The 12,728-nt window shown below is 40.4% G+C and overlaps 1 protein-coding gene across 1 annotated transcript in view; it reads right to left on the bottom strand.

Annotated features, from left to right (window-relative positions):
- Nucleotides 1–9,766, bottom strand: part of LIS (WD-40 repeat family protein / small nuclear ribonucleoprotein Prp4p-like protein) — a 171,850-nt gene extending 162,084 nt beyond the window's left edge. The window contains exons 1-2 of the mRNA XM_089396242.1: nucleotides 9,480–9,766; nucleotides 7,739–9,084 (exon numbers count right to left, since the gene is read on the bottom strand). Coding sequence (XP_089252368.1) covers nucleotides 7,739–8,985 — 1,247 coding nt within the window. The 5' untranslated portion in view covers nucleotides 8,986–9,084; nucleotides 9,480–9,766. The remainder of the gene's footprint in view (nucleotides 1–7,738; nucleotides 9,085–9,479) is intronic.
- Nucleotides 9,767–12,728: the final 2,962 nt, after the last annotated feature.

Genomic DNA, 12,728 nt, shown 5'->3' with positions numbered 1-12,728 from the left:
ATATTTGCACCTGTGGCTCGATATACCACCATCCGATCCATCATAGCCCTTGCTGCTACGCAAGGATGGAGTCTTCATCAGATGGATGTCAAGACCGCTTTTCTGCATGGTGCAATAAAGGAAGAGGTGTATGTAGAACAACCTCTGGGATTTGAAGTTCAAGATCGAGACACTTATGTCTGCAGGTTGAAGAAAGCCCTCTATGGGTTAAAGCAAGCACCCAGAGCTTGGTATGAGAGGATGGATAGTTACTTGATGAAGCTGGGCTTCACTCAAAGCAATGCTGATCCAAACCTTTACTTTAAGGTTGAGGAAGGAAAGCCTCTCATTCTAGTGCTGTATGTGGACGACCTCTTCCTGACAGGTGATGACCCTCTCATTCATCAATGTAAGAGGGAGCTTGCTGCTGAGTTCGAGATGAAAGACCTAGGACTGATGCACTATTTCCTAGGCCTGGAGGTCTGGCAGAGACCTGGAGAGATTTTCCTTTCTCAAGGAAAGTATATTGTGAAGCTTCTGGAAAGATTTGGGATGGTGGACTGTAAGTCCGTGTCGACACCAATGGAACTCAACTTTAAGAAGTTGAGTGGCAGCGCTGCAAGGCCTATCTTGGCCAATCCTACTGAGTATCGTCAACTCATAGGAGCTTTGATGTTCTTAGTGAACACCCGTCCGGACATATGTTTTGCAGTGAATACTTTGAGTCAACAGATGGTTGAGCCTCATCATTTTCACTGGGTTGGTGCCAAGAATCTTTTGAGATATCTTCGGGGCACGATAAACCATGGGCTGAGATACACTGCCGGGAGTGTGATACTTCGGGGATATACTGATGTCGATTGCGCTGGCAGTGTGGTGGATCGTAAGAGCACATCTGGATGCTATTTCAATCTTGGTTCTGCTTCGATCTCATGGATGAGCAGGAAGCAGAAGTCGGTGGCTTTGAGCACCGCGGAGGCCGAATACATTGCTGCTAGTATGGCCTGTTGTGAAGCAGTTTGGTTGAGGAAGCTCTTTAGTGAGCTGTTCCAACATGTGCTAGATACCACTGTAATACTCTGTGATAATCAGAGTGGGATTCGTATGACTGAGAATCCTGTGTTCCACGACCGATCCAAGCATATTGATATCAGGTACCACTTTATCCGGGATATGGTACAGCGAGGCGCCGTAAGGCTCGATCATATAGGAACTGATGAGCAGGTCGCGGATATTCTCACTAAGCCCTTGGGGAAGGTCAAGTTTCTAACCTTCCATGAGAATCTTGGTGTCGTGGAAAGACCCTATGATGTGGGTCCTGTTGGACGATGAGCTCTGGGAGCTCTGGGGGGCTTTGGGGATAGCTTCTCAGAGCTATAAGCACTCATAATGCTTCTGCCCCACCCTTGTGATTATTGAGCTGGTTCGCCACTCAATTAATCTGTGCCCCGTATGCATCCTACCCATTGAGTTCAGGGCTCATGGGAAGTACCTCTCATTTGGCCAATGAGGTGTGGAAAAGCTAGAGACTATTAGCAAAGACTGATGGACGCATCAGAGATTGCCGTACTCTCTATCTAGGATGGCATGGTCCAACCACTTGATCTGGGATCAAGATTTGTGAGGTCTGGGACCTCTGGACTGATTATGTCAGTCGGGGAATGATGTCTTTGTGACTGACCCACTTCTGTTCTGAAATAAAGAAGCCAGCAAAGCAAGTTTCGGCGGGATGACTCACGATGTTAATTGCACTAATAGATGGAGTTCTCCCTAGTTGAGAGGGAGTGTTAAAATTGGACAACTAGGTCCAAACTCCATGTTCTGATGCTCAGATTAAGAGGCTAATATTTTTGTTGGATTCCTCTTTCTGAGAGGTGTAAAATCCATATAAAAATAGTCTTAATCCGATGAGCAGAACTTATATTTTGAATTTATTATTCTTAATAAATTATATGTGCAAGGTCAGCCAGTTTTGTAATGTAGGCTGACATGCCCAACAGATGTGTCACACACCCTCATTGATGGATATATATACAGGAAAAGTTGGAGAGAATTTGAACACTACACAACTCACATCTTCCTCTCTCAACTGACTTGGGTTGACTCATCTACTGGTTGGAGGGTTGTTGTGACACATGCTGGGCTGGCTGACCAAAGGAGACTTTGCTGGTTGAAGCATCCTGTTGACTGCCGAAACGAACACATACATTTTTCTTGTTTCTGATTTGTCTTCTGTAAGATCTGCTTATATGTTCTATCTGCATTTTGCTTATCTACTTGTAGAAAAGTGAAATTGCTCTTAGCATAGAACATCTACAAAACTTAACAGATGTCAAGAGGAAGAGGAGTCAAGAAAAGGGAAGACAATCAAGAGGACTTGTGGCTTGGTCTTGGAGTGGCTAATAGGTCAAGGGTCTTGGTCTTGGTATTAGTCAATTGGAATCTCTATAAGAAGAATTTGTGCGGATTTTCCTCTCAAGATGGAGAGGTTTTGGCCCTGGCTCATAGCCTACATGTTGTGTCTCTTGTCTATTTTGTTTATGCATTGATTATTGTTTGATGAAGAAGAACATTAATAATCTAACATGAAGAAGATCCTAATCTAAACAAGTAAAAAGCATTCACAATCAGTGACTAATAGAAGAGAAATCACCTAATGCTAATGCCCTAGATTTCTCAACAAGAGCCTATATCTTGTGTATTTTGTCTCGTTGTGATCTTCATTGTTTTTGGTAATTGCTTGATGAACAAAGAATAATAAGTAATAAAAGCCCAACTAACATCACAAGTAATTATCAAGTAAGGAAAGTCATTAGTAATCTACAAAACCCTTGATTTTCCAACATAAGGCATGCAGGGCGTATATTCCAACACTCAAGGAGACAGTGATCAGACGTGATGTGAAGTTCGAGGAAGGAAAGACTCTCAAAAAGTCCTTGGAGCATGTGCAGGGTACAACACAAAAGGAGGAGCAAGCTCCCAAGCAAGAGGCTCAGTCAACTCCTCAGACTTCACCATAACCAGTTGTTGGACAAGTCGAGCAACATGCAAATGAAAAGAAAGCACACGTATAGGAAAAGAGAGCAAAGAGAATGGACCCCACTCAGCGAGTAACTCCCAGTATAGGGAGAGTTCAAGCTAGGTGAGAAGACGAATTGATTCGGGAGGCTCAAGAGAGCGTTGGACCTCCCAGTACAACATTCAGACATAGTAAACAGCCACAAAGATATATGGGACACATGGCACTTATGACTGAGGTGAAAGACCCAGATCCTTCTTGTTACAAGGAGGCAGCTACTCAGCAAGTTTGGCGTGATGATATGGTGGAAGAGAACTCTTCCATCATGCAGAAGGATGTCTGGGAGATAGTGCCAAGACCGGATGGCAAATTAGTTATTTGATCGCGTTGGGTGTACAAGATCAAGCATGCAGCCTATGGCAACGTGGAGAAGTGTAAGGCTAGATTCGTGGCCAAAGAGTTCTCTCAAGTCGAAAGAATTGACTATGATGAGACATTTGCACCGGTAGCCCAATATTCATCGATTAGGACTATTCTGGCGATCGCAGTGTATATGGGGTAGAGGATCCACCAGATGGACATGAAGACCGCTTTCCTTAACGAAATTGTTGAGGAAGAGATTTGTGTTGAGCAGCCTGAGCGGTTTGAGACTTTCAGCAGAGAGGCATGTTTGCAGGCTGAGGAGAGCTCTTTGTCGGCTCAAGTAGGCGTCAAGGGCATGGTATGCCCAAATAAACAACTATATTCTTGGATTGGGCTTCACAAGACTGGAGTTGACCCCAACCTATATTGTATTGTGGTTGAGAGCCAACCTCTCAATCTTGTGTTGAACGTTGATGGTTTGATATTGACAGGGGACGAGGAGCTCATCCGTGAATATAAGAGAGATCTTACATAGGAGTTTGATATGAAAGATATAGGGTTGATGCATTATTTCCTTGGAATATAGGTATCGCAGGGCAATGGACAGATATTCTTGAGATAGGGCAGATGCACGCGGGAGATTCTCAACAGGTTCTGCATGCAAGATTGCAGACCCATGACCATGCCTCTAGTCACAAATTGGAGGAAGGTAGATGCTACCAGAGGTGAGCGAGTGGACACCACTCTATACAAGCAGCTCATAGGGTCATTGCTGTATTTTGTGAACACACGACCAGAGATTTGCCTTGTAGTTAACCAATTGAGCCAATTCATGGTTGAGCCGACCAGAGTGCATTGGGTTGTTGCCAAGCACGTATTGGGGAATCTCAAGGGCACAACAGATTATGGGTTGTTGTACAGGCAGATTGATGGAGTGTCTTTAAGAATTCACAGATGCAGATTAGGCAGGGGTTTCAGCAAACATGAGGAGCACTTCAGGTTGTGCTTTCAGTGTTGGGTCAACAGTTGTTTCCTGGTTCAGCAAGAAGCAAAGATCAATGGCACTGAGCTCAGCTAAGACCAAGTACATGGCTGCCATCATGGCAACTTGCAAGGCTATTTGGTTGAGGAAGCCGCTTGTTGGGTTGTTCAATCAAAGGTTGGAGCCCACGATCATAAACTATGATAATCAGAGTTGCATCAAGCTCTCTAAAAATCCAATGTCTCATGACCGCTCCAAACACATTGAGATCAAGTACCAACATATCAGAGATTGTGTCCAAAGGGGTAAGGTCAGAATTCAGAATGTACCTACAAAGGAGCAGACAACAAATATCTTGACCAAGGCTTTGGCAAGGAGCAGTTATGTTTACTTCAGAGATAAAATTGGGTGTAGTACAAAACACCTTCCTCTTTAAGAGGGAGTGTTAATTGAAGTAGAGATGGAAGGGTTCTAGTAAATTTAACAATGCACTATATTTGGCAGAAGAACCCGCATGTGAAGCTAAGGCGCAGTCTTACTTTCTCTTAGAGTTGACTTGGAAAATTCTATAATTTTCCTATAGTCAAAATAGTAAATCGAACTGAACATGCATGGAGGTTTTATCTCCATTCGACTTCAGTTCAGTGAGGCGGTTTGACTCGAGTTCGAAAGGCCGGTTCACTTGATTTCCAGATGTCAGTTAGACTTGAGTTCAATGAGGCAGATTGACTTCAGTTCAAGGAGCCAGTTCACTTGAGTTGAAGAGCAATTCGATCCTATAAAGAAGAGCGCAGACTTGGTGAATCATATGATTATAAACTAGCAAGAATTTGTGTTTTGAGCCCAGGAAAATAGTTCCAGATCAGTGTGTAAGGTCAGGGAGAGCGCATCACTTAAGGAGACCGAGATAGCTTGTGCAAGAAGGCAGTTCAGCCTGTAGAGTTGGCTGAATTGGTCGGTCTAGGGTGTGTTGTATATCGTGTTGAAGAAAAGAGAGTTGGAAGGGAATTTTTCCCATGTGATTTGTGATTAATTACTGAGATTTTTCTGAGCAGATCAATAAAAACACAAATTAGAAGGTTTTCCCCAGTTGGGGTTTCCTGGGTATTTCTGGTGCTTTGTTAATTGTGTGCTTGTGTTTTCATTTTCTTAAAGATTTAGTAATTTCCAGCACTTGTATGTCTTGCTGATTTGACAGAACTTGAGGCTGAAGCTGTCCAATACTAGTGTAACTGTAGATTTGATTTCCAGCTATCATTGTCTACAAGATTTGGTAATTTCCAGCACTTGTATGTCCTGCTGAGTTGACAGAACTGTCCAATACTAATGTAATTGTAGATTTGATTTCCAGCTATCATTGTCTTCAAGATTTGGTAATTTCCAGCACTTGTATGTCTTGCTGATTTGACAGAACTTGAGGCTGAAATTGTTAACTGACTTGACAAACATTTTGAAGATAATAGGGCAGATTAACTGCTATAAATTCTGCTGTAATAAAGTGAATTTCAGATCTAATTTATGCTTGGAAAAGTGTGCCCTAATGTCCAAAACTTGTTAGCATATGTTTGGTATATTTTCTCATGTGCTGCCTAGTGTCTTGGGTTTAAGTGCGATGAAATATTGTCTGCTGTTTGCTGTTGTAAACTAATATTTCAAGTAAGCCCTAAGGCTGAAGTTCACAGGGACTAGATCCAGCAAAACCTCCTTGTGAGGTGAAATCTCTGTTTTGCATTAAAAGTCAAACAACACAGAAATTCTTAGAAATATACCACCAGCACCATGGGCACAATAATATAACCTCAAAAACAATTACATTAGCCACCTATTCACAAGAAGGGGCGCTCTCTTAACCACTTTGTGGGTGCAACCTCCAGTAGTGCCAAAGACACAAGATACAATACTGAATATTCTCCACCATGAGCTTCCCTCTTTATGTATAAGCCTATGACTTAACCCTAATCATAACCACTACTGGCATTTATTTAATGACTAACATGGTGGGTGTTATTCAATGATTAAAATATTGGGACCGATTACATTAAATAGCCACCACACATCTAATATCATAAACATAGTTATAGAGGTACATAAAACAGCCACTAATGTAGTGATGATCACTTAAAGATTTTATGATGGCCTTATGGAAGAATCTCCAGTGATGTCAACCTAAGTCACCCAGTTGGCTTTCAAGTTCAAATTCAATGACTGGAAAATTTTGCCAGCGTAAGAAACTATAATAAACTCATAAATGTCCCACTAAGTTCAACAAAAGAAATATGTGAATTTTGTTATGACCTTATATTTTCAAACAAAAACAAATTCATTTTTGTTAACTTAAACTTTGATCCAAAAATGTGTCAAATTAAATGTCAAAACTGAAAACACGTTAAAAAATCATCTATGGTTAAAAAAGAGGTCTGTGACTTTAAAATGTCTTATAAAACTGACATTCCAAAAATAATTAAAATGGTAATACTATTTTAGTAGAACTTAATTCCCAGGGTTTGCGATCCAGATAGTTTCAAATTTTTTTGAAAAAAAAATAATAAAATGGGGTGACTAAGATGTCAACATGGACCACTTCTATGTTTAAAAAAGATTAAAGGATAATCAAGGTAGTACCTTGCAGACCTATTTGGAAGGATTGGTGATGGTTAAATGGGCACTGGGAAGCCACTTATAGTTATTGGGCAAAGGAACTTTATGATAAGGCTAGGCCAAGTAGATCATTTGCCAATCATCTCAACTGGAAATGGCAACTTCGTGATCATGAACTATGATGGGTTCAGACTCCAGAGGTGTCAAATTATCTGGCAGTCACACTTCTCTTTTAAGACTAGAGTTCTGGGGTAGTTAGTTCTTCGAAGTTCATAATAGTTTAGAAGTTAAGGATTGACTTAATCAAACTGGCATTGCAGATGTTTGTTGTGTCGTCTGTTACCAGACAGAAACAATAAAGCACATTTAGTGGAACTGCAAGGTTGCTGGGCTGTTTTGAAACTGGAGTACAGCACACTACAGTCTTCTCTTTGTTGCTCCACTTCATTGAAAAGGAGTTTACAGTCTTCTCTTTGTTGCTCCACTTCGTTGAAAAGGAGTTTTATTTGGGAGCAAAGTGGATGATTTTGGCAGGCCGGTCAAAGTGTGTGGGGCGTCATCAGATTAATTGACATTTCCTTCTTATGGCATCCGCATTGTCATGTAGCTTTTCAAGAGGTCGGTAAGCTATTCAACCTGGCAGGAGTCGATTCTTTCAAATCAGATTTGACTATCCAGTTTTCAGCCAGAAAGATTATTTTAGAAAAGATGTAGATACTCTGCTCTTGATGTACATACACATTCATATTTATTGTGATATACGGTGCAATTTTAACGAAAAAATAAGAAATTAGTACCTCGTTGCTAGCAGAGTTCCATCTGAAGAAAACGCACATCCAGAAAGAGGTCTATCATCTCCAATTTCACTACAATCCATATTGATCTGGGCTGACTGCTGCAACACACATTTCAACTCTTCATCCTCGTCCTCATCAGGATCCTCTCTCTTTCTCCTGGCTCTCTGTAACCTCGAGACTGCCCGAGGGAGTGAGAATTTCGTGATCTCAGTCCGAGCTTTTAGCAGCTCCTGGGAGCCTTCAGTATAAAAAGGATATACCTGAGGCCCTTCCATTTCCTGGACCTCTTCAGCATCAACATTGGCAGCTGCTTCTTCTTCTTCCTGAACCTTCATGAGCTTCTCAAGCTGTCCCTCCGCATCAAGCTTCGCCATGAGCGCTCTGAGCCGGTCACGTCTCTCCATCTCCCTCTCACCGAACAGGGTTATAGGTTCGTTCAGGCGACGAAGTCGAGCACGCACCGAAGAGTCATTGGTAGGGACTGCTAATGCATAGGCACGCCTCCGCAGCAGAAGCTCCTGAATAGCCTGTTCTTGCCTCTCTCGAACCTTTCTGCTCTCCTCTGTAATTTCATACTCAGCTGCCGAAGGATCTTCTGGATGGTCGGGACTTGACGAAGGACTTTCTCCCTTGTTGTCTGCATCTTGATCTTGTTCATCAGTATTGTCTACATCCATTGCAACGGAAACACTAGCTCCTAAGGGACGAGCAGGAGGCATAAAGGGCGATGGAGCTACAGGGCGCGACAAAGGCACAGGAATAGGAGCAATAAATGGTAGGGGAGCAATTCCAGGAATTGTGACTGAAGGGGGCACACTAGATGAGGCTACAATGGGAGTAGGAACGGGCATAGATGGAGTAATAGAATTATCGTTTGGTGTTGAAGGGGGGAAATGTGGTGCAGCAACAGGTACAGCAGAAGCAACTGGCATGGGCAAGGCTGCAAGAGGCATGCTGGGCGGGGGCATAACCGATGGATGGGCTACGATAGCTGGGCGGACAAAGGAAGGTACAACTGCAGGAGGCATGCCAGCAGAAGCAGCAACTAATGACGCAGTTAGAGGAGCTGCCTCGGGTGGTACAGGGATGGTTAAGCCAGGTTGGTTAATTGCCGGCGTAGAAATTTGAGGAGTGGAAGCATCTAAACCAACAGGGACAGTTGGGGGTGCATTGACAAAGCTATGCGAGCTAACAATGGAGGTATCCTCAGATGACGGTAACACTGCAGGTGGGGGTGGCTCTTCCATAGTGACCTGGGAGCCTTCTATTGTTGCGAGTTTTGTATTATTTTATAGATAGCACTACTCAAGAACCCAAAACAAGGTTTAATTAATGCGATTTCACGCCTGCAACCAGTTTGACAAAATTGCAGGTATCAGTAAGAAAAAGACCAAGAACCTACGAATAAACCATTTGGGTTTTCTCAATCTCAAACCATTAATTGGAAAAATAGCAGCATTGGTGATGTTCTTTATTTGTTATTATGCAGATGTTTTGCGGTTCTGTTTTCCTGGATAGTTACATTCTAATCAGCTACCCATTTATTTATGTATATGACTAAACAGCATATAAAATGTCCATACAGACTCGAAAAGAAAACATCCTAGTTACACCGTGAGAAGGAAAAACGGATACTTCTGCGCTAAGAACCATCCACACGATGGCATTCAATTGGACCCATTTTCCACACATCCTTTACACATCAACAAAGATATGCACAGAGACATATTTTCCTACTCACAGTGCTTGCAGAGCTACTATCTTAGTTATTCCCTCTTCGCGCCTGCTGGAAACGAAAATTCCACTCCAGTTGATATTGACATTAATTTGGGGCACCTCCCAAGGAGAATAGATTACCATCGACAAAAGCACGCAGGCTTCCTTGAACAAAAGCGAATTAAACCTACCCTGGACTTCGCGGCGATGATAAAAAGCAATTGTTGATCAACAAAAATGAACACAGCGGCTTTTTTCCCAAGATATTCCGCGCACTGGAGGGATGGGAAGAGTTCAATTGTCACCCCGCATTTACGGCTTCATATGTTTAAACTTTATTTCTATACGAATGAATGAATGAAATAAATTTTAATTTTTATTAGATTAGAAATAGTTTAGAAGATCATTATTTTTTTTGTTTTTAGTCTTTTGTAATTCAAATTTTTTATTATTCAAATTACAAAAAAAAATTAATTTTTTTATTATTCAAATTAATGATGACGTAAACCAACTTTCTAAGACTCTGTTTACTAAAAAACCCATGTTAACATATTATTAAGTATACACTTGTTTTTCTTAAGCTTCATTAGGTGTTTTTCTTCCATGACCCTTTCGCACCATAGTCGATGCAAGAGTTAGTTCTTAATTGAGCAATAAGAATCTTTGCTCTCCATGGAATGCTAGCTCCAATGTACTCTTTTTGTTGGAGATCACAAATTAGGTGGAATTCCTGAACATAGTACTTCTTCTTTCTACCCAATTATTTTCCTTAGGTGTTATGTTTTCTTATATATGTTTATATTTATATTTATTTTTCTCATATTTAATTCAGTAATCTGTTTTTTTAAATAATTTATTTAAAAGTTCAGCACAAGATTATATTCTAAGAAAGTAGGCTTTTATGTATGTGAATGATGTTGGAAAAAAAAAAAAAAAAAATCTCGAGTAATGATTATAAATAATATTGATTCTTATATGGACATTATTTATGTTTATAAATAATATTGATTCTTATGTTAACATTATTTATGTTGAAATTATATTTTTATTTTTGAATATGATTTAAAATTATTTTTTATTACATAAAAACTCATCATTCTTAAACTCGAGGAAACTAGGTAATAGCCCAAGACTTCAGCGTCTTGCACCCGTGGAAGTCTATCCTTTTATAAACTACTAGTAGGTTATTTTAGGTGGCATATTGCACATAGGAGTGGAAATCTAGACCACTAACAAGTTATTTCCAGTGGCTTGGTTTTATTTGCACGTGATTAAAGTTGCAACTAAACCTTGAGATCATATCAATATAAAAGTATAATAAATTTGTTCTTAAAAAAATTGGTTATATATAGAGAGAGGGATATAGATGTAGATATCAATTTCATAACATAGTTTACATTATTATGTCGCATTTAAATTTGAAATTCAAGAAAGAGACAAGAAGATCATTTATAGTAGTAAACTTGGATCAATGTAATTACTTGGCAATCTCTTTTTCTCTTCTCAAATTTTAACAACCTATAAAGTTAAAGTTCTGATTAATCTAATTTTTGAATATATACAACACTTTTTTTTGTAAGTCTATTGGTCAACCATAAATAAACTTGCATCATATGTCATCATAACTATTTTTCTAGCATAGTGTGCACTATACTAATGGTATAAAAGCAAAGATGAACAATACTAAGAATAGCAAAGTAGACGTAAAGAAACTGAAGAAACAACTAGAGAGGAGAATCGCCCAAATTGGGTTTGATCCTCAAGGTGACCTTTCTTTCCTTTCTTTTTTGAAGCCTTAACCCAACCTTCTAAAGGTAGTTTAATCAAAGTGACCTTCAAATTATCTTTGTGCACTAAAGGAGTTTCTTTATCGAAGTCCAAAGAAGTCAACTCATGAACTCGTTTCAATATACTGGGACAAGCATTACTATTCAATATATTTGGACTTGTTGAAGGAGCATGGTTCACACCAGGAGCCTTGAGAGATGTTTGAGGCCCTTAGTCTTGGACCTTATAACCCAGATGGATTTCATCATCAGCTTCTTCATCATCCTTTTCTAATGTAGAGGAGGCCTTGCCCTCCATAGGAAGAGGGTTGCAGGGCTTCCAAATTTTAGATTTGGAATTGTGGATGTTTCGCTTTTGTTAAGAATTAAACACTAGGCGAGAATTTTGTAAATGGAATGTTTGGTGACAAAAACAGCAACAAAAAGCAATATTCTCATAATCCAAAGTCTAGGTCCAATGAAAATCATTGACTTTTAAATTGATTTTGTTTGGCAACCCTTTACTAATATCTATTTCAACGCAAATTTTGCCATAGGTGTATACACCAAGTTGCCCACGAGAGGCATTAGTAGTAAGGTAACATCCCATAGAATCTCCAATGCCTTGAAAGTTGTGTAGTGCCACAAGTGAATTGACAGATTAGGAAGTTTGACCCATATTGACAACTTGGTAATGGCACCAATGGAAGGGTCAAAATCTCGGAACCAAGGGGAAAAACCAGTCCAACAATGCCCCGAAACTAGGGCCCTTTAGATAAAGCTTTATGATAATGTTCCAATTCCCCAAATAACATAATGAAGAAGCCTTTTGAGCAAAAATAACCTTGTAATTCTTATTCCATAAGGAATGGATCCATTGGTGGAGATTGATTTTGTCGAGCCATAAGCCATTAAAATGGCGGATTAGGGTTGCCTCGGAATATAATTGATGGAGATCGTCTAGATCTGAGTGAGATATTTCTAAGGAGGGGACTTCTTTATAATTTTCCACCAAAAATGACCCAGGAGTTGCCTGGGTTTGATCTGCCTTAGGTGGGTCGAGCATGGATGACATCTTTATAAGAAAATATTCGAGAGGAGGAAGGCTTACCTCCAATCTCCCCTCATAAACAAAGAACCATAAAAACAATTGTATCGATACCAATGTTGTAAACTAAGAGAGGAGAAGCATTGTCTAGCTGATTACCTTGAAAAACATGCCTGAGCGAAGACACACTCAGAGATCTGAGTAAAATTGAGGTCTCGAACCAGATCTAAGGATCAAATCCTAATGAGCAGTGACTTCCCATAGGGGAGCTTGACAAACATCTAATAACAAGTTGGTGAATCTAGCACATTGTCTCCCAACGACATATAACCAAGGAGCGGCACGGCGGTTCCTCGGCTTACCACTCTACAGGAGCCTCTGATTTCCTTTGAATGTAGCCACAGTTTTCCATAAGTTTTAGCCACTGGATTGGGGTCCTCTGACCCTGCAACATCGGTAG

Source organism: Pinus tabuliformis, chromosome 1_2, assembly GCF_031772625.1.
Source record: "Pinus tabuliformis cultivar Carrire ecotype Pingquan chromosome 1_2, CPIR1, whole genome shotgun sequence".
Lineage (NCBI taxonomy): Eukaryota > Viridiplantae > Streptophyta > Pinopsida > Pinales > Pinaceae > Pinus > Pinus tabuliformis.
The sequence above is the reverse complement of the archived record's forward strand: the minus strand, read 5'-3'. Positions and strand labels throughout refer to the sequence as shown.